This window comes from Copidosoma floridanum, unplaced genomic scaffold, assembly GCF_036245765.1.
Source record: "Copidosoma floridanum isolate Cflo_tuat_1 unplaced genomic scaffold, Cflo_Japanese_pri ptg000034l, whole genome shotgun sequence".
Taxonomy (NCBI): domain Eukaryota; kingdom Metazoa; phylum Arthropoda; class Insecta; order Hymenoptera; family Encyrtidae; genus Copidosoma; species Copidosoma floridanum.
The window spans coordinates 4,652,139-4,679,395 of NW_028321911.1; the positions used below are offsets into that span (position 1 = coordinate 4,652,139).

At 32.8% G+C, this 27,257-nt stretch overlaps 1 protein-coding gene across 1 annotated transcript in view; it reads right to left on the reverse strand.

Annotated features, from left to right (window-relative positions):
• Positions 1-27,257, reverse strand: part of LOC149373255 (uncharacterized) — an 830,764-nt gene that overhangs the window by 266,311 nt on the left and 537,196 nt on the right. Inside the window, exon 5 of the mRNA XM_089597573.1 lies at positions 97-306. Within this exon, the coding sequence (XP_089453699.1) occupies positions 97-306 (210 nt within the window). The remainder of the gene's footprint in view (positions 1-96; positions 307-27,257) is intronic.

The window sequence follows — 27,257 nt, forward strand, 5'->3', positions numbered from 1 at the left end:
CTCTGATTTCCTAACACTTAAAGACACTTAATAATTGGCGATTTATCACATAAAATTATAGAAACATACAGATCAATTTGTTACTTTACTCGTTACCTGGGAAAGAAGATGTTGTGGAGAGTTATGACTGAGACCTGGATTAGTAGAAGTACCAATAACTGAGCTAGGACTTTTCAGTTGTTCCTTGAAGTCTGGCTGATAAGGTAAGAGCATACGAATTTTTCCCCATCGATTAAAAAACAATACTATGGCTCCTATCCATACAATAAATATCAGTAAAACAATGCCAACCTCGATTGCCCGCACCTGTAAATAATTATAAGCGAATGAGGTCCATAATATTTACTATGCCGTGGAAAAAAAAAAGCTGAGAAAATAACATTAAAAAAAAATTAGAATTATTAAAATATGTTATTAAAAAAAATATCACAAAATAAGTTTTGAGTGAATCAACTTGTTTTAACGTTAACAAACACAAAACAGAATTAATTCTTTAAGATTTATTAGTCGTCATTTGTTATCTCTTTTTATCTCTTGACTTTAAACATGTAGTAGTTATTTACATCTTCTCGCATTAAAACAATAAAGCATTTGAGGATAAGAAGTATAAAGAGCTAATAAAAATAATTTAAAAGTAGTGCATTAATGGTATACTTTTATGATTTATTTATTTTATTTTTTTTTTTTAATTCTTTTAATATTTTACAGCCATTTCTGAGAATTTTGCCCAATAAGCTCTGCAATGCTATGTTACTATGCAAATACATGCTATGGTCATGGGCATAGTAAAAAATCGCCCAAAATTTAATTGTGACATTAATAACTTGTACATTAAATGGGACCTTATTTTACACGGCTTTCGAACCATGGGACGATAATTTGAAGTACGTACATGAACAACTTGGTTTCTCAGAGGTGTGGTCCAAGTGAGAAAAGGCCGGGTCTTGAGCTTAGAAGCCTGTATTACCAAAACCCCAAGCCACAAAACTCACAACCTAAACTACTGTGCTACCGTGGCCACTTTTACTGTGTGACTGTAATATTCTTTCTCAGTAAGTCGTACAATTTTATGTTAAGAAAACTCGTTAAAAACGTTGAATGAAAGCAGTACATATATAAATAAAAGCTATCCTGGAGCGTAAGAATGCTGCAAAACTCTTTAAAACTCATTTTCACACATTTTTTTTAAACTTTCTAATTAGGAGCAAGTTGAGGAGCTTCCCATTTTTATCCAATTTCTCATCACTGTTGTTGACTACTTGAACTAATAAAGTTTTTAGCACATTGAATTTAATTTTTCCCTGATCATTTATTTCTATTTTGTCATAAATGAAATTTTGTACTGTATTTAGAAAAAACATTAAAAACATAATTTATTTTAATTTAAAATAAAAAATAGTTACTTAATAGCACAGATTATTTTAAATAATTTTTTCAAAATGTTTAACTTTCTTGATTAGAGCTTGAAATTCCCTTTTTCTTTAGCTAAATAATAGTTTTAAATGCTAAGCAGACACTTATTAGAGAATTAATACCGTATTTGCAAATGATAAAACTTTTAGTTTGCAACTTGGGTTAATCAAAATAAAATTATAGACTTGTTTAAACAAGGTTAGTACATAAACCATTAAAAGGGTTATTATTCACCATCTTCTTCCCACTCTAGGGTTGTTATAAAAAAAAAACCTGGCGTAGTTACACTGTTATGACCGGACTTGTTCAGAATTTGGTCTTAACTGTTTTATTTAAGTGCCATTCGTGGGGTTCTTAGATTTCAGCTAGTGAGCTTTATTTGTTCTATTTTTGTATTAAATAATAATCTTTATTCAAATAGTATAGGTAATTAATGTATTTTTTTATGAAATCAAGTAAATAATAATTTGTTTTTTTGAATACAATTTAATCGGGTCACTACAACAAGGTTCAACGTAAATTATATTACTGATATTTTACTTACATCTATCACTGACTATTTTTACTGCTGCTTTAGAGTTTCCTAATGCTTCGTGCTGTAACCATGAGTGTTTCCTTAACTTACACAAATGAGTTCGTGGCCAGTAGGATGTTGCGATTTCCGCTTCCTCTACTATCGCCAGAATTACTTTCGGCGGGCCTCCTTTGCTGTACCTCGCTCCTTAGCGTAGTCCGATACTTTTTATGTTCTTGATACGCACTTAAGTTGCCTCAGCCAACACGTTATGCCTTACGTGTATAAGGTACTCACAAGTCACGAGAGTCAAGAGTTAACTATAACTTTAGAGGATAGATGACAGACGTGAAGAGAGCACTTTTTCCTCTTGATGGTGCGTTATTGTAGCATCAGAGCGAGTAAAAGAGGCCGTTGGTTGAATTAGGTCTACCAATGAGCGATGTTCTTGCAGACTGCGTTGACAGTTGCATCATAATGTTCCATGTTATGATTTAACATGTTAGAAAATAACAATAAAACAGTACCCATCGCAATTTTCTGACAAGTGTCATTGAGTTTTTGTGTCAGTGATGATAAAAGCTCACATCGGCAATATAACAACGCCAAATACAAGTTCAATTGTGACAGTAAGTTAAGCTTTTGAGTAATGAGATCTTTTTATCTTATCCATTATAAATTTAATGCGATTTTTTACATTGTTTAAATCGTCTTCTCCGAAGTCAGTATCGAAAAAGTCTTCAGATTCCATGACATAAAAAGGATCAAGTTCTTGCGTGGGTATTTTTATTTTTGTTGGCTCATCTTTTGTGTTTATAGCTATTGTAAAACAGTGACCTTCTTTGCAATCTACTACCACCTCGCCTATATATACTCTGGGTACGGTAGTAATCCTATGAAGATACGCATAGCCAGTGATCTTGTTTCTAGTCAGATATTTAATAGCTACTCTTGTTCTGGCTGGTAAAGGATAACTTCTGTTTTTATTAACTTTAAATCCTTGAGAATTATAATAAATAAAATCGCGTGGAAATGTAGGTATTTTATCTTCATCGTAAAATGAAAAAATAAATTTTTACAAGTTGATTCGAAATTTGGATTTGTTTTCAATCTTAAGTATTTTTTTATTAATTTTATAAAGTTGATTTTATTATCTCAGTATAGAAAAGGTAAAGGTTCAATTGGTCTGCTTTCAACTATTAATGCATTTAATCCGCAATTGATTCTAGCGTTTTCTTGCGTAAAGAACGGATCTCCTAAAATAGATACATTATTTATTGGCTATTCTGGACTTATAACGTGAAATTCGTGGTCTTTATCAAACCAATTTACCGTTACGGTACCAAGAGTGTATATTTACTGTGGATTTATTCCTTCTAATTTAATTAAAGTATCACAATTAATTTTTGTGCCATTCATTAATGCTTTTTAACTGATGACATTTACTTCGGCACCTGAATCTAATATAAAAATTTCTGAATCTTTCCAAAATGTTTCGCAACGCAATTTAACAGCTAGTGAGTTTTCTATTGTTCTTGCTCGGAAGGCTCTGTAGATTTCATTGCCATTATTGATTTTGGACGCGTCATCGGATTCAAACTCACAGTCGCGTCGAATCAGTAAGTCTTGCTTTCATTTGTTAGAGAGTTAAGGCGAAAGTCTTGGTATCGTTTTTGATTGTAATTTTGGTATTGTTTTTGGTTGTAGTATTGAAATTCAGCTTGTTAATGGTAAGCATAGGCTTGAGTATGAGGATAGGGATGATACATTTGTGGGTAGTAAGGTGGATAAAAGGGTGGTGGTTGAAAATATGGAGATTCTAAGAAATTTGGAGGGTAATAATAGCTATTAGGTTGACTATTCCAGGGTGGTGGTGGTGTACGGCTTGGTGGCGGGGTACTTGATCTTCGTTGAGGTGCATAGCTAAGTGTGGGATGTACAATTTTTTTACCATACTCGTCGAATTTTGATTGAGTCATCTTGACATCATCTTTATTGTAAATATGCAGGAAAGAATTTCAATTGTTAATCAATGGGACATTAAAACTGACGAATTCTTTTTGGTGGTCAAACTGAGTAGAGACAGGAACAGAAGTTTGAGTAACGTTCAGTACCGAAGATTAAGGAGTCATAAAAGTAGAGGTCATGGGTACGGCCTTGTCAACGTACTTGGCCTAATTGTATACTGGTGGACAAGTGCATTCAGTAAGTAAAGCAGCTTCTAAAGCTTCATGGATATCTTTGGGTTTTTTAAAGTACTATACTTAATTTCCACGAGTCCGGTAAACCATTATTACACGTTTGTAGTGCTAATTTTTCAAGTTGTGGTTTTTGTGTTGTCTTGAGTTTCTCATTATTCAATTTGGTCAAAAGGGCTGTTAAGGTAGTTATTGTAAAAGAAATTATTCTATGATAAGAGATTCGTTTTGTTTTGTTTTGTTTTATCGTAGTATTTAAAAGTTCTGCCATGTATTTATGATATGATTTGGTTGGTGAAAATTCTTGTTTCAGATGTTTTTTTAACTGATCGATTGATGCAAAAGTAGAACCAACTAAACTCTTTCAAGCGTTGCCTTTGAGTCTAGAATTAACTGTGCAAAGGTACATAAGTTCTTAAGCGGTTGTTATTAGAGTTTGTCCATTTTCTACATCTTGTAAATAGTCTTTTAAGGGAGTCGAGTATCTGTCATAGAAAGGTATGTGTTAAGTTGCTCGATTTATCTACATAAATGAATTAGTCGTACTTAATCCTTGTAAAACATTTAAAAACTGTTGTATAAGAGAGTTGTCCACTGACGGATATTCTCCACTATTTTTGGGCATCTTTATTTATTTATCACTTTTATTTTTCTAATTTAAGTTTTATTTATTTTTTTTTTCAAACAAAACTAAGATTTGAAGAACACACAAGGGATGCCACTTTGTTAAGACCTGAGTTGTTCAGAGTTTTTCATTAGTACACATTAACTGTTTCATTGGAGTGCCATTCGTGCGGTTTTTAGATTTCAGCTCGGGAGCTTTATTGGTTCTATTTTTGCATTAGATAATAATCTTTATTTAAATAGTATGGGTAATTAATGTATTTCTTCATTAAAACAATTCAATGATAATTTGTTCTTTTAAATACAATTTAATTTGGTCACTATTACAAGGTTCAACGTAAATTTTATTACTGATATTTCACTTACATCTATTACTGACTATTTTTAGTGCTGCTTCAGAGTTTCCTAATGCTTTGTGCTGTAACTGTCAGTGTTTCCTTAACTTATACGAAGGAGTTCGTGGCCAGTAGGATGTTGCTATTTCTGCTTCCTCTTCTATCGCCGAAATCACTTTCGGTGGGCCTTCTTTGCTGTACCTCACTCCTTAGCGTAGTCTGATACTTTTTATGTTCTCGATACGCACTTGAGTTGCCTTAGCCAACACGTTATGCCTTACGTGTATAAGGTACTCACAAGTCGCGAGAGTTAAGAGTTGACTATAACTTAAGAGGACATGTGACAGACGTAAAGAGAGTGATTTTTTCTCTGGATGGTGCGTTTTAATAGCATCAGAGCGAGTAAAAGAGGCCTTTGGTTGAATTTGGTCAACCAATGAGTGATTTTCTTGCAGATTGCGTTTACAGTTTCATGATGATGTTACATGTTATTATCTTATATATTAGGAAATAACAATACAACAGTTCCAATCGCATTTTCTGACATGTGCGATTGAGTTTTTGGGTCAGTGAGGATGAAAGCTCGTATCAGCAATATAAGAACGCCAAATACAAGTTTAATTGTGACATTTAGTTTACAATTATGAAATTAATTCTTCTGAGGATTTTACAATTAATTTTGAATATAATGAAGTATTGTGTGAATTACAAATTTTCAATAAGTATACATTATGAAAATTAGACAATTAATGAGCAAGTAACTATTTATTCAGACATACATGCATTTTTAAAATGAGGCTGACCGTATTCTATTTCAGCATATTATATAGCATTCACCTTAAAGCTAATACACACACGCGCACACATAAACGACTTACAAGCTTCTCTTGTCATATGAGCTTGCTTTACATTCGCAATACGTCTTATCTGAATTTTGATGGACAGATAGTTTTTAGTTATAATATAGTTCGTATCAACTCGGGATGTAACAACACAAGGGTATCTGTATGTCCCTTTGAAGTTAAGGGAGGGGCTTTTATGTAAAAGTTTTCATGCTACTACGCAAAAGAGTTTGTTTTTGTTCTACTCAAAAAATAATTTTTAGGCTTTTTTTAGAGCAATACTTATCAATTTAATGTTATGTATATTAATTAAATATTATGTTACTTTGGACTAATATATATTTTAAATACTCATGATCGTATAACTATCCACATGCAGTAATACAAGCAAGTAATATAGTGTTGTTATTTAACAACTAGATTGATTTGAATGTGCATCAGTATATTCAAGTAAAAGTATAATAGTGTAAGTGTCTTGTCAAGTACGTAAAGGAGGAGCACAATTATGCCAGAATTGGTCAGCTGTTGTAAGTCACCTTTAACGCTTGATGTATAGTTTTATAGCGTCAATAAAGTAGTAGTAACAAGTATCTTGTCTTTGTCCTTATTAGCCATTATTATCATCTCGTAATGGGGCTAGAATGTCATCAACGATGGTGATTAGGATTTTACATTTTTCACACTCCGCTTTCACTATGTCGTCTTACTATTGCACTGTAAGTTGAAAGCTAGGTCCTTATGGCTACACTGATTCATCTTCCAATCTCCCCTTATTTAAGTCATCCAACTTAATAGTAAAGAAAATTATCGTTATTAAGCGATTTCAATTTAGGCCTGGCTCCAGAGTAAAGAGTTAAGGGATGCAGTAGTAGCTCCTCCAAACGGAAGCTTTTTTTGAAACGGAACAAAAATCAATCAGGCTCGTGCTCGCATTATTTCATCCGTTAACTTGAGGCTTTATTATAACCTTATTTTCCATTTTAACCCAACGATGATTCCGGTCTTTTGCGTAAGGTAACATAACTTTGAAAGGTATCCACAACGCCAATGTGACTTAAAAGCTATTCGTCGGTTGAAACATATATTTGTAAAATACTTGATTCCATTGATAAATTGGCATGCATCGGATTAAAGTTGCACATTAGGCGGCTCGGAGCACTGTTGTTAGAGTCCACCGAGTAAATGATCATGATAATTTTGCAAATAAACTAGGTATTAAAAAAATTTATTATTAAGGTTATACGTATATAGGCACATTATGCGTGAGAGTGTAAAACCAATTTCAAAATGGTCAACTTGAGAAATGTGTGACAAAAGTGGATTTTGCAAGTAACTTCCTTTTCGCCCTGCTTTCCCTTACCGTACCTTTATCCCTAACCTTTCCCTTTCCACACCATATATTTGGAATGCTGATAAATTATTATTTTATTCTATTTTATCTACCTTACTCTTAAAATAAAAAAAAAAATAAAAACCAGTTCTTAAATAAATTGAATTTCCGGCCTATAGCATACTAGCCAAAGCCTTTCCTCCCTGTGCTACGAGGAATCACGATATTTGAAAGTTAATTAGTTCGTGTTATTCTATGGTTGAGAACGTATTTGTATTGTAAGTTTTTATTACCTGTTTATTTTTTAATTTAATGTAATTATAAAGAATTTTGGTTGATAAATTATTTGATAAACTAATTTTTTAGTTGAATTACTTTTTTGAAATCCCAGAAATCAGTATTCATTAGTAAAGCTGCTTTCTTATAAAGTAAATAATATTTGTTTACTTATCACTTATATGTAACTTTTACAATAAATAAATAATTGATTACAAAATTTTATGATTTTTTTTTAAATGTTCAAAAATTAAGACAAAATTTTTTGGAACTATACAAAAACAACAATTTATGTTTACTGCGTTGTATTTTAACACAATTCTTTCGTTCCAGACAAAAGTAATTTTTTTTTTTAAGGACGTTCATTACATAAGTGAGTAGAAGAAAAGTTAAAAGCGGAGAGAGGAGTGCAAATATATGCAGCAATGCTGGCAAATATTTTTTTATATAAATGTACTCACGTTTTCACCCATACATGATCCATTCTTCTTTGTATTTAAAAAAGAAAAAGAAAACATTTTATGAATGTTTTTGACAGTTAAATATGTTGATCTAATTGCAACGATTCATACAAACGAAAATTGAAAGATCTCTACACATCGTATAAATGCTATTTTAACGATTTTTCCATAAGACTACATGATTATTGGCGATGTTTTTACACTTATCGTATAAAAAAAAGACAGTTGAACAAACTGCAATTTTTTGTGAGTATTTTTAAGGCTGCTTCAAAGATACGTTTAACGTTTGAATAATACCTGTCAAAAAACCTATGTGTGATTAACGTCATTTAGAGACATTCACTGGCACGTAATACTACCCTATGAAAAAGAGGGGTGAAACAGTATCATATTTATTCACCTTTTAGATAAAAATATATTTAGGGTATTTAATACGGACTAAAAAATCATGTGAAGTAGGAGTTACTCATAGGTGACAGATGTACGTGTGAATTTAGAGATATCAGCAAGCCTAGAAGTAGGTAAACTTAAAGAGTTCTAACTCACCTCCCCCCTTTCACCTAGGAGAGGAGCTGTAGTATGTTGCTCTTGGCTCACCAAGGTAAGAGCTGCTGTGGAGGGGAAGTGCCGTGCGTGCGGTGTAAGCAGAGATGAGTAGAGAGATTGCTAACGCGAATACTACGGCGTGAGACAACTTTTTTCCACTGATTGGGGCGACCCACTGCGGCCAGCCGTCGAACCAAGGCGCACATTTTTCGAGAGTGCAAGACTCGTATCGAAGAGCGTGCGCCTACAAGAAGAGAAGTGGATTCGCGTAAAAATGAGCATATAGGCGCACATTTTGGCGACACGTAGAAGGGGTATACCAAATGTGTGCCTACGAGGAGAGGAGTGCAAATGTTGACTATAGCTATATATCTGAGCGCACAGCCACAGCAAGCGACGACATGAGTTTTTCTCTTTTGATTCCACCGAGTATATGCTATATATGTTTAACTTACTCTTGCTCTCTCGCTCTTGCTTGGATGTTATCTATCAATCTTACATTCGATTAAATCGTAAAACTAAATGCTTATAATTATATGCACAGAATTTGATATCAAAACATTTTTTTTTTCCGTACGTTAATACTTAATTTGAAATCTAGTATTATTTTGAAAAAATGTTCAACTAATTTTTTTAAGGATGGCAGTTGTGCTATATAACCACTGGTTGATTATTTTTTCTCATCATAATTGTTATGAACTGTAGGACAAGCCCCGGAGGTTATTGATGAACATATGTGACTTTAAGATCTCCGATCCTCGAAGTTTCGATAGCTAAGTTAGTAAGGGCTTACGCCACTACTAGTCTTATTTTGATATCTAAGGATCGATTCCAACTGTCGGCAAATTTTTTTTTTATCGTGATTTATCATTCTAGCTTATTTTCTTTTTATTTATGTTATATTAAAATTTATAAATAATATTAACAAATTCTTTTTTCCCTTCACATCAAAATAAATTTTCTTTATACTAATTATATTATATAATTTTATAAGCTGATACTTATCGTTAGCATGGTCATTTCGGAATTTCATAATAATAAAATAATTTCTTAGGATATAAGTATAATTCTTACATTTAAAACTTCCAAGAAATTATTTACACAACTTATAATATAAATTATAATTACTTATAAATTCTAACAATTTGAAAAAAGATCTCATAAATTATAGAAAATTATGTTCAAGCTTTAAACTTTTACTTTTTTGAAATTCATAATGTAAGTGACAAGTAGTTGTAACTACGAGGTAAAAATTTTAAGTAACGTAACAGTTAACTTGATGTATAAGATCTGTTTTTCATTACTGTTAAGATTTTTGTTGCATAATTTTCAAAGGTATTAAGTTTTGATATTTACATACGCTAATTGAAAGTTTGATCTGGAACTAACATTATGTAATTAACATTAACATTACATATTTAATCAACACAATAAGTATAGCTGCTATACCTAAAATTTTTTTTACAACAAAAGACGGAATAAATTTTCAGGGAGTTTTATGTAAGTTTTTTTGTGCCTTTGAAGATTATGATTATTGTATGGATATATGAAAATATCGATTAGAACAGCTTAATCATTTCTTGGAAAAAAATAAAACTAAAAATTGATGAAAATTATGTATAAAAGTGTTAATAATTTATATTATAAGTGGTGTTAATGATTTCTTGGAAGTTTTAAATGTAAGAATTATACTTATATCCTAAGAAATGATTTTATTATTATAAAATTCCGAAATGACCATGCTAACGATAAGTATCAGCTTATAAAATTATATAATATAATTAGTATTAAGAAAATGTTTTCTGATGTAAAGGGAAAAAAGGGTTTGTTAATATTATTTATAAATTTTAATATAACATAAATGAAAAGAAAATAAGCTAGAATGATGAATCACGATAAAAAAAAAATTTGCCGACAGTTGGAATCGATCCTTAGATATCAAAATAAGACTAGTAGTGGCATAAGCCCTTACTAACTTAGCTATCAAAACTTCGAGGATCGGAGATCTTAAAGTCACATATGTTCATCGATAACCTCCGGGGCTTGTCCTACAGTTCATAACAATTATGATGAGGAAAAATAATCAACCAGTGGTTATATAGCAGAACTGCCAACCTTCAAAAAATTAGCTGAACATTTTTTCAAAATAATACTAGATTTCAAATTAAGTATTAACGTACGAAAAAAAAAAATGTTTTGATATCAAATTCTGTGCATATAATTATAAGCATTTAGTTTCACGATTTAATCGAATGTAAAATTGATAGATAACATCCAAGCAAGAGCGAGAGAGCAAGAGTAAGTTAAATATATATAGCATATACTCGGTGGAATCAAAAGAGAAAAACTCATGTCGTCGCTTGCTTTGGCTGTGCGCTCAGATATATAGCTATAGTCAACATTTGCACTCCTCTCCTCGTAGGCACACATTTGGTATACCCCTTCTACGTGTCGTCAAAATGTGCGCCTATATGCTCATTTCCACGCGAATCCACTTCTCTTCTTGTAGGCGCACGCTCTTCGATACGAGTCTCGCACTCTCGAAAAATGTGCGCCTTGGTTCGACGGCTGGCCGCAGCGGGTCGCCCCGATCAGTGGAAAAAAGTTGTCTCACGCCGTAGTATTGGCGTTAGCAATCTCTCTACTCATCCCTGGTATAAGTGGTCGCAAGTCAGCCGTGCTACGGTACGAGCTTATTCACGCTTTCCTTTCTTCTAGTGTCAGCTTGTTCTACAGACTAGCTTTGGAATGGGACCACTTACCTTTACGCATAAAAATGTATACAGGGGTATGCGTATGTATGTGCTCGTGCTGTTCCAAGTGATCATATACGTAGATATAAGTGTAATAGAATAAGTAAGCTAATAATGTTGGATATTTTGTGTAAGAACATTTTTTACTAGTCACACTATATTTTTTACTAAAAAAATGTAAATAAGTATTTTTTTTGACATGAGTACATGTTGTTTATGGCTTACTTTTTGTAGACACTGTACCTTTCCAATGAATAGAGTAAGCTAATCAATTTCACTTTCACGATTATTAGGATAACATGAAAATGAATATGTGCAAATGGTTTTAATAATGAAAAAAAAATTTTATTTGATACATAAATTTGTAGCTTCACAAAATACAAAAATTTTTTATAGTGCCTTAAAGTTATCCATTTTATGTAAGGATCAATTATTAATTTTTTTTTTTTAAGTACATCGTATCCATCTTTTTTTATAAGAGCTAATATTTTTAGAGTAATACTTTCCTTTCACTTTTCATCGAGATGCTTCAAAGTTCTTTTTTAAAAGAGGTTTTTTGCCATTTCCATCCACCTTCTCTTTACTGAGGCTTTCGTATTTTAGTTTGCTATAGTACAAACTCTTGTTTTTGATGTTGACTGCTTAATCGTCACAGGTGGGCTGAAGATATATGAAAGTTCTCATCATTTTATAAAAAGGCACTGATCGAAAGATATCCTTTTTTAATTCCGCTTATCACACTGTCTTTTTCTTTATTTACCTACACTTAGTCATCGTTTGAGCATTAATATTATTATCAGTTTCAGAGTCACTATCAATGTTAGCAGTAGTAGGTCCATTAACTATATCCTAACTAGGAGGCATTTTAGAAATTTTATTCTAACAACTATTAAGTGCGTCAACAAAATATTCTGTGTCCAGTTCATTTCTAGTTTCCGCCAAAACGCACAGAAATAGTTTAATTTGATTAGCTTTAGTAACTGGGCAAAATTTCTTTCTACGTAGACTTTTTATGCCTCATGACTACTACACATTAATGCCTTCGTTGAATATTTTATACTAAGAATGTGACGTGATGCCATCATATACTGATGAATCTTAATTACATTACACTCTTTAGTGGATTCTAAATACGCAGCTGTGTTATCTTTATAAACGTAACTTCAATATGCATTTTTGATGTAAAACGTCTTGTGGTGGGCAGTGAGCAGTCGCGTAAGAGAAAATATGCAGCGAAAAGTCCGGTCCACTCCTTCGTAGCTGTTCACCTCACCACTGCACTTCTCTCTCTCTCTCTCTCTCTCTCGGTCTCTCCCTCTCTCTCTTTCTCTATACGTATGTACGTGGTGGAATTTGTATAAGTATATATACGTTTATATGGTAGCTATAACTATATTGTCGAGTGGTCACAGTGGTGCAACGGTATAGTTATAGTTCTGTCGAACTCCGGGTTAAGCTGCATTCAGCGCGGTTAGTACTTGGATGGGTGACTGTCTGGTGACCATTCAGGTCTCGCCGTTTCGCCTGTGCTCTTGATTCTCGAGGGTTGATAAGCTGTTTCTCTTTCGCTTCGACATCGTGACCATAGGTGTGACTATAAGTTAGTCCAAATGTTAATATACGTATAAACATCTGATCATAACTTAGGTGCACCGATGGCTGAAAAACACTATTTTTGTGTAAAGAAAGCTATATCTGAGCCTACGGGTGATAATGAACAATAAAAAAAAAATAAAAAAAAATATATTGTCGTGTATAAATAGACTTTTTGTATACGAGTGTACTAACGGTATATATAGCTACTCTAACTATATATATATATATGTATATAAGTAAATAACATATAAAATAAATCAATATATATATTTAAATACATATATATTTATGTACATATAAATTTGTAAGAATACAAGTAAACATACAAATGATGAAAAAAATTTTCAGACAATGCTTCGCAGCATGCTGATATGGTCTCTGTTTTTATAACTTATGGATACCAACCAAGAAACTTCTGAATTATAAAATTGATCCATAAGTAGGCAATTTTCATATTATACGTAATTCAGTCCACTGATTGCGAATAAAATCGTTAAAATTTTTTTTATGTAATCAAATGATGTTAAAATCGTGTTTTAAAGTTCGTTTTGCTTAAATTTTGTAAGGATTCGAGATTTAAAATAAATAAAAATAAGCAACACTCTGTCTTACAGTTTTCTTATACACGTTATGCTCAGTGCTCATGTATGTATATGTTATATAAAAATAGATTATTAGATCTTAGTATTTTAATATTACGCTAGTTTTATGAGAAGGTTAAATAAATCATAAGAGTAATATAAATTCTATACACTTATTTGTAATAATTTAAATAAAAAAATACAGTTCTGTTCAGATTTAATTATACATCATCTTCAGAATCAGCGATATCTTTCCACTCCATAGCAAAATAGCTATAAACATGGATTTATACACAACGTTATAATGAGGACATGTTGTTGCTAATGTTGAGAGATAAAACTCTAAATAATCAACCATGTCATTGTTAAGGCCAAACTTCTTTGAAAGGAGTGCAAAACTCGCAGATCCGTTCTACAAACAAATAAACTAAATTTTTGTTTATAAGGAACAAGCTGTTAGGTGACGACTTGCGTAAATTAATAAATTTTTATTTTTATTCTATTTTATCCTGTTATATTTCATTCCCAATGATAAAATTTTAAGACTCTTTACAGAGTCATACTCAACGAGAGTCGTCGCCTAACAAAGCTGACTGTGAACTTCGTGGCTCTTGGAAGTGTCAGTGACAACCGAAGCGAGCCATGAAGCCTAAACACATGGAGTCAGCAAGTACCGGCCCCATAGCAAGTAAGACAAAGAAGTTTAACTAAAACTTCGTGCAAGGTGCATTTCTTTGCGCGGCGTTTTAGTCAGTAGCCCGCTGCCGCTCATCAAGTGCAGACGTAATAATTAATTTTATAAGATTAACCAGACATTCCGTCTATTTTTTCCTTTTCTGTTTTATTTTATATGTATACTAGTAATATAAAATAAAGTGATATAAAACTAATTGATAAAGGAATTTAAATTATTATAAAGTAATAAATAACTTATAAATAAATAAAAAAAACAAATAATTATAAATCGACGGAAAGAGGAAGTGCAGGCCATCAGAATTAATAATTAGTGGAAAGAAAGGTAAGTTAATCTGGATATTATATTCAACACTCTACTTCTTCCTTCCTTTTAATTTTTCTTAAACAAAAAAATAGTTGGACTATCTGCTGTTCCGCAGCCTTTGAAGGAGCGTGAGACTGTAGTCCACAGTTTTTAGTTTTTGATTTGAAGCTGAAAACAAACTTAAAAGACATTAAACGTTATTAAACAAAATTGGTAGCAGAGCGTGGTTCATGGTCTCTAGCTATTTGTTTGTTTATTATATATTCTCTTTTTACTATCTTTCTCTTAAGAAACACCAAACACCATTCAATGAAGCATGTTAATGAATGACGCGTAATACCCCATATAGTACACTGTGCGCGGACGCGTATATGCTATGCTTTTGCGGATAGCATGGTATATGCGATATTTCGTTATAACTAGAAAAAAAAAAAAAAATAAATAAATAAATAAATAAATAAATTAAAAAAAAGAAAATAATAAATATAATACTATATTAATAAATAACCGGAAAAATAAATGAGAGTTAACTGTCGTTAAAATAACAAAAAATAAATAAGTAATAATATAATAATGTGTTTTAAATGATACTAGAAAAATAAGAAAATAGTGACCTCTTATACTACACGCTTACAAGACAGAACAAATACACTGTTCCTACCCTGAATCTGCTAACCAAAGCGGTTCATCCCTCTTGTCCTGCTGAAATAGCGGACATTCTATACCCAAGATCTGCTAACCAGAGCGGTCTTTCTCTTCCTACCCTGAATCTGCTAACCAGAGCGGTTCATCCCCATGAGTCCTGCTGAAATAGCCGACACTCTTTACCCTAGATTTGCTACTTAAAGCAATCTATCAAAATAACAAATACATACACATAGACATATTTGCACGTAATAGTGTTAGTAGAAGAAGAATTTAAAAAAAAACGGAGTAAAGATTTATTATAATTAATGATTTCACTTATATACCCACGATTGTTTATAAAATAATATTTCATGAAACCTCCAACGAATAATTTTGCGAGTAATAAAAAAGGTAAGAGAAGTGGTAGAAAATTGTTTATACAGGAGCTTATAAGAGAGAAAAACGTTCTTGAAAAAAATTAGATTTTATTAATAATCAGTTACAAAATTACTATAACTGTGATACATTAAACAGTAATTTATCAAAAAACAAGAAAATCGAAAAACAAGTAGTAAGTACGTTTCAGAAAAATAATTTTTATAATTCAGAAATTAATGTTCAGTGAAAATGCGATAATTTTAAAATTCGATTAAATACACAATTTGATGAATTAATTGCTTTCGCGAAAAAAAAATTTCTTAAAGGCACTCAAGAACGTATAAACGCATAGGCAGGAGATTACTCATATACATACGAATATATAAAAAAATTATTAATATGGTATTTAAACCGTGACCGTCGAGCCTGTTCTTGCTTAAAGAGCAAAAAGTGTTAAGTTAAGTCGGATACTCTCGTACAGAAAGAGCCCTTCAATATTACACCGCGCACTAGCTGATGCTCGCGTAGCAATTTGTATGTATAGCTACAGAGCGCGCGGTGGCTCGGTCGGCTCGGTCGTGGATTGGCACGCGGGAGACCGTGGTTCAATTCCCGGCCAGTGCGACTTTCGGGCAAGTACCTCTGTGAGTCTCACATGTGCTTTTTCACCACGCAATGCTCCTCGAGGAGGGTTTAGGCAACCTTCTCGCAGCAAAATTGCCTAATTTCCCCCTACCCCCCCTCCCAGTAATGGGAGGCCTCCCATCCCTCATCCCTTCCTTCTCCCAAGTGCTAAGTGCCCATAGTAGCGCCCTTATTAAAGGAGCCGGACGTAGAGCACTATAATATAAAAAAAAAAAAAAAAAAATGTATAGCTACACATGCCACATTAGAAATCCCTGCGCCGTATACTCCCTTGCTTAAAGCAGATGATATCATATAAGCGTGCTCGATTACACTCTCGCACTTTAGTTTTTAGGCATACACATAGTACACTTATCGTTTACCTATAAAAATTAAAGCAAACTTATTGCACTTGCATGCGTTAAGCAAACGCTCACATTAAACACATACACATCCATACACGAATAAATACACAGATATATGTATATATTATTGATATATATAGATATGCATACATTTACTTCTTTATTTCTTATATCTTCTGCAATAAATGTCAAGGATTTGATAGAATATTTTTCCAAAACCAAGAAACAAAATAAAATAGTAGTATAATTTTTTTTTTGTTAGTATTACACACATAAAGGATAAAAAAAAAATTAAAATAAAAAAGGTTTAAAAAAAAAAAATAAATAAAAAAAAAGGAGAAGAAAAAAAACCGCACGTAAGGTATTATACAACTAAAAAAATGGTCAATGAAAACGATGATGCCGATATCACAGTAGCCGAAGCGCTTATGGAGTCTCTCAATGCCAACTTTTCATTTCAGCATGCGATTAAATCCATTCCTATATTTGATGGGAAAAATATTCCACTGAAGGATTATATACAAGATGTTAGAAATGGAGAAAGCTGGGTCAGAGATGATCAAAAAGATTTATATAAAAGAGCAGTATTGCAAAATCTACGAGGTGCCGCACGCATAAGCGTAAGTGGCTAAGATTTCGAAAACCTTGAAGCATTTATAACTCATTTGGAAAAAAGATATGCAACAGGAAGAACCGTTGCTTACTGTCAAACTCAGCTACAGAAAGGGCGCCAACGACAAGGCCAATCGGTTGGTGAATATTGTGATTATGTAAACCTACTGCTAAGCGGTGCTGAAAAAGCCTTGATGGAAGATAAAGGCAATACATACAACGCACATATGATGACCCCTATAAAAGACATGGCGTTAGACATGTTCATAAAAGGACTAGCACCTATGATAAGCCAGCAGGTAGATGCGAAAGAACCTGCTTCTCTAGCCGACGCCTTCGATTACGCGTTGAGATTGGAGAGCCGAATGAGAGCGGGTATAATTCCGGATACGCGATATCAAGGACTACCTCGTAGTGACTTTAGAAATAATTTAAACAACTCATATCAACAGCAGAATAGGTATCCTGATCAGTGGCACAAGTTAATTAACAACAGATCGACAATGAGAATAATCATGCTGATAGGTAGTATAATAATTATCAAAATTATAATAGACAATATTAACAACAAAATAATGGACAGAATTACTGTAAAAATTATCAGAATCAGGGAAGAAATTGGAATTTTCAAAATCAATCGAGAAACTCTAATTATTATCAGAATAATTTCGGACGATATAATAACAAAAATCCTAATGATTATTACACTCAAAGGAATGCTAATTTTAATCCTGGTAATAATCAAGGATACCGAGGCAGAGGTCAGAATTTTAATAGGTATTCCCAAAATAATAATTATAATAGTTATAATCAACAAAGTCTTAATCCTAACTATCAGAATCAGAACTTTCAAAATCAATACCAACCAGGAGGCGACCGTTTGCCGCATCATTTAATCTCTCAGGCGGCTCACCCCAATCGTCGTTCGGAGGTGAGCCCCCAAAGACAGAATTCAACTCCTACACCGAATGTTTCAGCGCAGGTAATGAAAATAGCAACAGAATTGAAACCGTCCACATTGGTACCTGCCAGGGACTTGGCGTAGACGACGAGCCTACAAGTATGAGGTTATCAATCCCAGAAGGGAAAAATCACTTTATAACACTCATGCTCAATAATGACGCTGCCACAAATCTGATTAAATTAGATCAGTTGCACCCATATTCATGAGTAGAGACTAGTAGAATTATTAACCTTACTGGAATCACACCTCACCCAGTTTTAACTAAAGGAACAACGTATATGACCATAAAAGGAAAACCTACAATTTTTCATGTGATCCCTAACGATTTTCCGATCAAAGATGGCGGTTTATTGGGTCGAAACTTTTGTAAGGAACGACGAGCCACATTATCATATTATCATAATGCTATAGTACTACATTTAACCAATGCGATAAGACGGTATATGGTTATATATGCTCGGCTATGGAGCCACTGAAGGAGCCCTACTCTATGAACGAATGTGAGGTTCTTATGTTATTACGACCTGGACCAGAAGTATTTAAATACTGTGAAATTATGTTTACGCTGAAAACCGAAAGCCAATGGATTTATTTACCAGCTAATAGTTCATGGTTATTCTCAACACCCAATGAAGAACAATTGAACATTATCTGTCCTAATAAGATGGATCAACAAGAAAGAGTAAAAGGTATAGGTCTTCTACGAATGAATGATGGATTTACGGGAAAAACTCACAGATTAACCTTAACCAGTGAACATAAGATTATCACTCAAATACAATATATCTATCAGGTAGAAGTGAACTTCAACTTAACAGTACTACATGAACCCTTAAAAGACACTGATGACTTCCATGACGCTATAAAATCGATTCGAGAATTAAACTTTGATGAACAAGCATGGACAGATGAAGAATTAAATGTACAAAATGTAATAAATCAAATGGAGAAAATACGGACCCGAAAGTTGTAGGAAAAACAAACTTCTCTTTTTTCTTTAATACGAAATGTCATTGAAGCTATTATTATTATGATTATAATAGCAATACTCATCAGCAAAGCGAGAGGCTGTTTCAAGAAGATTATGAAACGTAGTGTCTCGGAAAAATTTATAAAACGTACCATCAACCCACTGAACGCAGAACCCCGAGTAACCATAAAACAAGAACCAAATGAACACGAACCAACTGAACTGTATGTTGAAATTGAAGAAAAACAAAAAATACCTAAATCATCTAAAGCTAGACCTATAATGAAGACACGAAGTTTGATACTCCCACGCCATACACCCCAAAAACTGGAAATGGACTCATAAATCAATAGTAATTTTATACTATTTTCCGTTCAGGCTGCACCATGAACCCCGATTATGAAATAACAATAAAGACTAGAGTTAACATAAACCAACCTTTACATGAAGTTATCGAACAATTAGAAAATAAAGGAAATATTAAGGAAATGCACATACTTACGGATTGACATAGTTATGAACATCGAACTATAACCGCCAAATACAATAGTGATTCATTTACTAAAGTAACTGATGAAACACTAAATAAAGGAGAAGAAGTTCAACCACTTTCTCCTTTTAAGATGAAATCCACTATTTGTCAAGCAGAAAAGATCTCTTCACCAACACCATCAAGAAACGACAATGATACACCAAACATTAATCCAAAAAGACTTATGTGTCTTCTGCCATGGGATATAGAAAAAAAGAAAAGGGAAAGAGATTTCTTCAATTATTTCTCTCAATTTGGCACCCTAGAATATTGTTATGCCGTTAGAGATCGGCGGGGAAGATTATCCCAAGGATATGTAAAATACATGGATCCTAAAAGCGCTATTTTAGCATTGCAGAACGATGAACCCGAATATCGCACGAAATATGCTGAACTAATTAAAAGGAGTACAAAATACAAAATGAACCGAAAATTAAATCACCAATTATGTCAACAACAAGTTGATTTAATGACCTACCACAGACATGTGATTACATGCAAAAGACAACGCTGTACACAAACTACAGAAACGAAGTCAATCCTTACCAAAACCGTTGATCTACGAGAAAAGATCACAAGTAGCAGAAAATGAACCCAATACTTGAACCCTACCATTTAACTAGCCACCTTCTACGTCGAACACACATCACTTAGTTCTAAGATTTTAACTTTAAGCTTTGTAAAATCAATTTTTTTTCTTTCACGTATTCCTTCTTCTTAACTTCACTTTATTTTTTTAATTTTATCTGTAGGATTTATATAAAGTACGTTTATTATAAGTAAAACTAAGAAAAAAAAAAAAAATATATAAATATATGTATATATATATAAATATAAATATAAATAAACAAATATAATAATTATGAAAATAGTAATAATTAGGCTTTAAATTTAAAAGCGCATGTTGTATTCCATTTTAGCTGCATGTTACTCTATTGTCAAAATTTTTTTTTCTCCTCTTTTGTGAAATTAAGCTTTAGCATGTATTAAAACTACTTATTCAATTGTATTGAACATACGCAAATATTTCGGCATAGCATGATAAGTAATAATTGTATCTATCTATGTATTTCCTACCCATTATCCAACAGTTTCATAAACCTAATTTTATTCTCATATCTGCATTCCATACATCACTTACAAAAAATAACAACACGAAGTACACTACAAAAACAGTCATACATGGACAGTATCAAGTGAGGATCCTCAAAACATCCATCATATGTACGCTTGCAGAATTACACACACAATGGACAAACAAAACGTTAATATCATAGAAGCAATGGCTGATGGATCCCAGCTTAGCATACTGCTGCAGGGGGATTATAGTAGGCTAATGCTAAAAAAAATTCTGGAAAACTTCAGGATAGTGAGGTCCATCGAATGGAAACCCTGTGCTATGGGGTACTCAAGTTACGAAGTGGCATTCCTTTCACCACGGGAGGCAGCGTTAGCGGCTGATAACCTAAATGCAGCGCCAACGCTACAGGAGCTATTCGACTCATTGTCGAATGTATCGGATGAGAGGAATTGGGCAAAGTCAACGGCACCTGTCCCCTTGCCAAATAAAAGACAAGTCAAGGTCCACAATATATCGGAAAATGGACGTTACTTAAACATAATGACCGAAGAACCAATTGACAAGCGCCAATTGGAAACATCGCTTAACAAATTTGGTCCGATGTTATCATTAGAAGAACAGCCATGTTCGGCCCCATACACCAGCTACGAGGTTGAATATTACCAACTATGTGATGCAGCAGTTGCTGCAGCAACCTTAAATGATACAACGACCATAAAAATAGAAGAAAAATCATCTTCACGAAACATCGAAGCACCAGCTAAGAATGTAGAATCAACGACGGAAGTCAAAACCTTTAAAAAAATTAATGAAGAAGAGCTTAGTCCAATGTTACGATTTATAAGAGTAAATCGTACCGGGACTAAAATAAGCGTCATTTTAAAAAACCTATTAACAAAAATTATATTATTGAATTTTTCGAAAACAAAAATCCAATAGAAGATATTCATTTTTCAACCAAAAAACAAACACGGGAAGATATTGTTCCCGTTCATATAACGTATGGATCCGCTGAGTGGGCAGAAAACATGCGCCAGATAGTAGTGTATTGCATAACTCAGCAGCTAAAAATTGTATTCACAAAAAACCCAAAAACAGAAAACACGATCAAAATAAATAACGATCCAAAAGACAATGACTCACTTCCACGAATAGTAGTATCTAAGGTACCGGCCATTACGAATCCGGATGAATACACCCGGTTGTTAATGACCTTTGGCCCTTTAAGCCATTTAAACTACTACCCATTAGATGTCAAACGCGACGATGGAAGACAGTTATACCTAAGCTTCGCTACATACTGTAACGAAGAATCGACGGAAAGGGCCCTCAAAGGACTCAAAATGTATGGGGCGAATTACTTCCAAAAAGACTCGCCAAAAAACCGTGAAATAATAACACATTCATCGTGTGGAAATTTAATATCCAAATGCCATCTTAAGGTGCACAGTCTTCTGTGCAAAACACAAATGAAATTAAAAAAGATCTGCCTATCATGCCAGGAAAATATCAACTTGGTAAAATACGACTGGCACTATAAACTATGCCTTGAGATGGGAGTGTCAGCAAATCTTGATGCACTTAATAGACTTGTAATTAACGACACAAAATCAGGGGCCAAGGAGAAGAAGAAGACGTAATATTTACGAATCCATTCCTTCCCTTTCTCTCAGTCCCGAATGAACAAATGTAATAATTCTGTAAATTAATACTTTATTACATTGCTATAAGGATTTTTGTAAAATGTTTATGTTATGTAACTCATAAATGTTGACTTATAAGATGAAAAAAAAAAACAAAAAAAAAAAAAAATGAAAAACAATAAAATAACATAATATAATATATTCACCGAGGACGGTGATAGTTTTAAGAAGGGGAGGCTGTTAGGTGACGACTTGCGTAAATTAACAAATTTTTATTTTTATTCTATTTTATCCTGTTATATTTTATTCCTAATGATAAAATTTTAAGACTCTTTACAGAGTCATACTCAACGAGAGTCGTCGCCTAACAAAGCTGACTGTGAACTTCGTGGCTCTTGGAAGTGTCAAGTGACAACCGAAGCGAGCCATGAAGCCTAAACACATGAAGTCAGCAAGTACCGGCCCCATAGCAAGTAAGACAAAGAAGTTTAACTAAAACTTCGTGCAAGGTGCATTTCTTTGCGCGGCGTTTTAGTCAGTAGCTCGCTGCCACTCATCAAGTGCAGACGTAATAATTAATTTTATAAGATTAACCAGACATTTTGTCTATTTGTTCCTTTTCTGTTTTATTTTATATGTATACTAGTAATATAAAATAAAGTGATATAAAACTAATTGATAGAGGAATTTAAATTATTATAAAATAATAAATAACTAATAAATAAATAAAAAAAAATAAATAATTATAAATCGACCAAAAGAGGAAGTGCAGGCCATCAGAATCAATAATTAGCGGAAAGAAAGGTAAGTTAATCTGTATATTATATTCAACACTCTACTTCTTCCTTCCTTTTAATTTTTCTTAAACAAACAAATAGTTGGACTATCTGCTGTTCCGCAGCCTATGAAGGAGCGTGAGACTGTAGTCCACAGTTTTTAGTTTTTGATTTGAAGCTGAAAACAAACTTAAATGATATTAAACGTTATTTAACACCAGCCATCGGCCCAAACGCCTTATTTGCTCTTACTTACAGTAAGCTTTATTTTTAAATCGTTGATTTGACGTTGTGGTGTCTGGTTCCACTGAGCGATATGTATGGAGTGATGTACGCCAAGGTAGCGTTGACCTACTGTCTTGTGCCATACGGTAGTAGTACATCTTCTTTGTCTTTTTATCTCAAGTCCTTTTTACGGTTTTTGTCGTACGTTGTTGATTTAATTTTTTCTCAAAACTCAATTTATTTATCAGTCAAAAATTATGCTTGTACTATTAGGAATTTTGAATCCTAAAATATTTTCTGTAGTTTTGTTACTAAAATCATTATGAAGTAAGAAAGTAAATTTAATTGACAATCAAATCGTCTTATCTGGAAGTTTAATAAATTTAGAAAAGCTGGAGGAGGTTGATTTTACAAGTAGTATTAATTATAAAGTTTTAAATTCGCATTTACAATGTTTATTGAATTTATAGTTTTCTAAACTTAATTTACTTATATAATCGTTTGTTAGTTGCTGCTTGCACGCACGCAGTCGCAAGATCTTACAAGGTTGACCGCAACGATGATCCTTATCTTACACAAGAGTACTCGTGGCGATGAAAATACTTAAGCTGCTGCTTTTAACGCTAGAACTCAAGTCAACGGTACTTTCTTTCTTGTTCCTCCTTCATTAACTTTATAAATGAGTCTACGGTAATTTGGTTAACTCAAGCATTTCTTACACAGCTTAGTCACCGAATTACATCTCAGATTTGCTTGAAATGCACGCTTCTTACACGTAGCTTAATCACCGAACTCAGTCTTACATCCACTTAAAAGACGCAACAGAACTCACTCTCCATCCTTTAAAGTTACTTTGGAGCACTTGATGTGAAAAAGAAAAGGCAGAAATTGTTATGTGCAAGGAGTTTTTAAGCTCTTGCATTCAAAAAGGGCGTGTAAAGTTGGGAATCCAAACAACTAATCAGAGCTTCACCTAATAACCCTGAACGACATGATCACAGATATGGTGCAGTACTTATGCAGCAATTAATAGTAAAAATGCTGATTTCACGAATTCTATTTTAAGTACAAGTTGCTGTCAAAATTGTGTACGATATTTCTTTGGGTATACGCAACCAAAAAACTCAATGCGTTATTATTCACATCCTTGGATGTACGAATTAATGTTGTAAGGTGACCGCTTTATGAGATTGTTAAAGATTGCACGCGTAGTTCAAGTGTTGCGATGGTAGCTTGTTCCAAAAGAAGTAAGCTGTTTGTCACGCGACTGCAGAATAAATGTTAAGTATATGACATGGAATGTCTGAGATGGAATGTCACACGCCCTCCTGAGCTAATTGCCCTCGGCAATCACAACAGCAAAAACAGTCGAATTCACATTAAATACTTAAAATACAACAAATTTACAACATATGTATTTTGAGTCATGTAACGTACTAAATCATGAGAATAAGACATAAAAATTATGTTTTCCACATAAATTAGTATAATTTATATTATGAATTATCATTCCTTGAGGTATTGCTGTTGCAAGTCTTCCATGTTGAATTCATTGTAGGTGATGTTGTACTAAAGTCATGATTGTAGAGTAGTTTGCTATTTGAAAATGGCAGCTTAATGGTCATAATTTTTGCTGAGCTCGGTAGGAATGAGGTCCACACTTTACTGTATCGTGATTTATGAGCAAGGTGATTTAAAGTAGTTAGTCAGCTTTTTTATTTTTTTTATTTTTCTTTCTGCCTAAAGCATAATATTGTACAGCGGTGCGCCTATACTGTATCTAGAGTATATAATAAGGTTGACGTATGTCTGTTATCTGAAGTAAATTGCGACAAATTGGTCACTCGAACTCTTGATTAAAGTCATTAGATAGTTGTCTGTTACTTTACTTCTTGATTGTACTTTTAATTGGTAGTGTTATGCAGTAGGTATGGATGCTTTGCATTTTACAAAGTATCTAAATGGCGTTGATAATTTATGCGACATTTCTGCGAGGATCCGTAATGTTTCATTGAAATAAATTAACAGGAGGTACTGCAGTGTTGCTGTCATACCCTTATTATGTCGTTTATAATCCTGCGTAAAGTTATGTCGTAAAACTATGAGGCTTATTGTCATTGATGTTTTACATGTTTGAAAAGCTTTTTGCGAACTATGAAACATTTTTTCCCCGTAGATCTTCGTCACAACTTTACACTGTACTAGTGTTAAGCTTAATATTCTTAAAAATTAGTGGTTGTAAATACATTTTAAAAACTTAAAATCTTCCGTTGATGGTTTTGCACGGACGAAAATTTATTTTGGGCTTACAAGTTGTATTTAATACTATTAAGAAGAACAGTTCTAACAACTAGTATATGTAAAGTCGCAGAACGAAATTTTATAAAATTCCATATGGTTATGAAAACTTCCTTTCTTTTTTTTTTCTTTTTTTTTAACAGGGATTAAGAATTTGGATATCATTGGTTACGAATTTCTGAAATTCCTTGTATTTAACTATCGTAAAAAAAATTTCAGTTTGGAAACAAATAAATTAAAATTTACTAATGTGTATTTTAACTACTAAAATAATACCCTTAAAAAATTATTATAGTTTGGTCTTATTATTAATTAAATGTTTAATTAGTCATAAATTTACATTTGTTCAAAAGCTCATAATTTATCATATTATATAATGAACTTCTGAACAAATATAAATTTTTAACAAAGATCTCATTGTCGCTATTATTGTTAGTTAATTGTATTGGCAAGATTCGGCTATTGATTCAATAAAATTATATAAAAAAAATTTTATCTATAGTGAACTGCAAGAGTTAAAAAAAAAACAAATTTTTTTTTTTGTCTCATGCGCGCTCGAATTAGGGTAAGTCTCGTTAGAGAAATCTTATTCGGAACAGCGCTTTACTTTACTTAATTGTTAATGCTTTTTTTTATTCTCTGCTTCAAGTGCTATGTTATTATTATTTTTACTTATATTAATGATTTTAAAAATTCCGTTGAAGTATCTTATTTTCCTTTCTAAGGTTCTTCTATTTCGTAAGCTTTCATACTAACTTCTAAATTCTGAAGTGTAGCATGTCTATCATAATTTTGCTTACCTTTATGCTTACATTTGATAAGCTTATTATGAGGTTTTTCATGCATGCCTGTCAAATAACAAAATAAATCAATAGAATAATTATTATGAGACTGCATTAAGCTTTCGGTTGGATATGGATTGACGTGCCTTTCTGCCGTGGACTTATTCATATGGTGTAAATCCAGTAGCTAAATGAAATAATGTATTGTATTTATGTATAGCAAGAGGTAAAATTTCATCCCAGTCCTGTTAAGTTGTAGCTTTTATTCTCAAAAAGCTTGCAAGCATGGCATGGCTTCATTCTAATGATGTATTGGATTGGGGATGGTAGGGTGTAGTGGTGTTAAGGTTGAAACCAGAAATTTTGGCTAAATTTTTTAGTATATTATTTCGAAGACTCCTTTTATTATAGCTTAGTACTATTTAAGGCACTTCATAAAACGCTATGAAGTGCCTTGCCAGAGCGACTGTGACAGTGACAGATTGGATGTTGGGAATAGCTACTGCCACACAGTATTTTTAAAATAAACACCGTATAGTTAATATATGTTGATTACCAGACGTTGTTGTTATTGGTCCAACAGTATTGATGGCTGTTTTTAAGAAAATTGTATCTGGAGAATCAGTTATTATCATAGGTTCTTTTGTTTTTATCCGTGTTAGTTTTTGCCCTTGGCAAATTTAACATTTTCTTAAAAAATTTTCAATATCTTTTCTCATACCTTCCCAGTAATACAACTCTTGTATTCTTCTATAAGTTATATTCATGCTTTTACTCCTACCAAAGAGACAATTGTGGCATTCTATGAATTTTTTTTGTCTTATTTTGTTTGATAAATAAGTACATTTGCCGAAACATACACTTATTTTAGTGTTTACATGACTGAGTTCCTCATGAAATTCTTTGGGTAA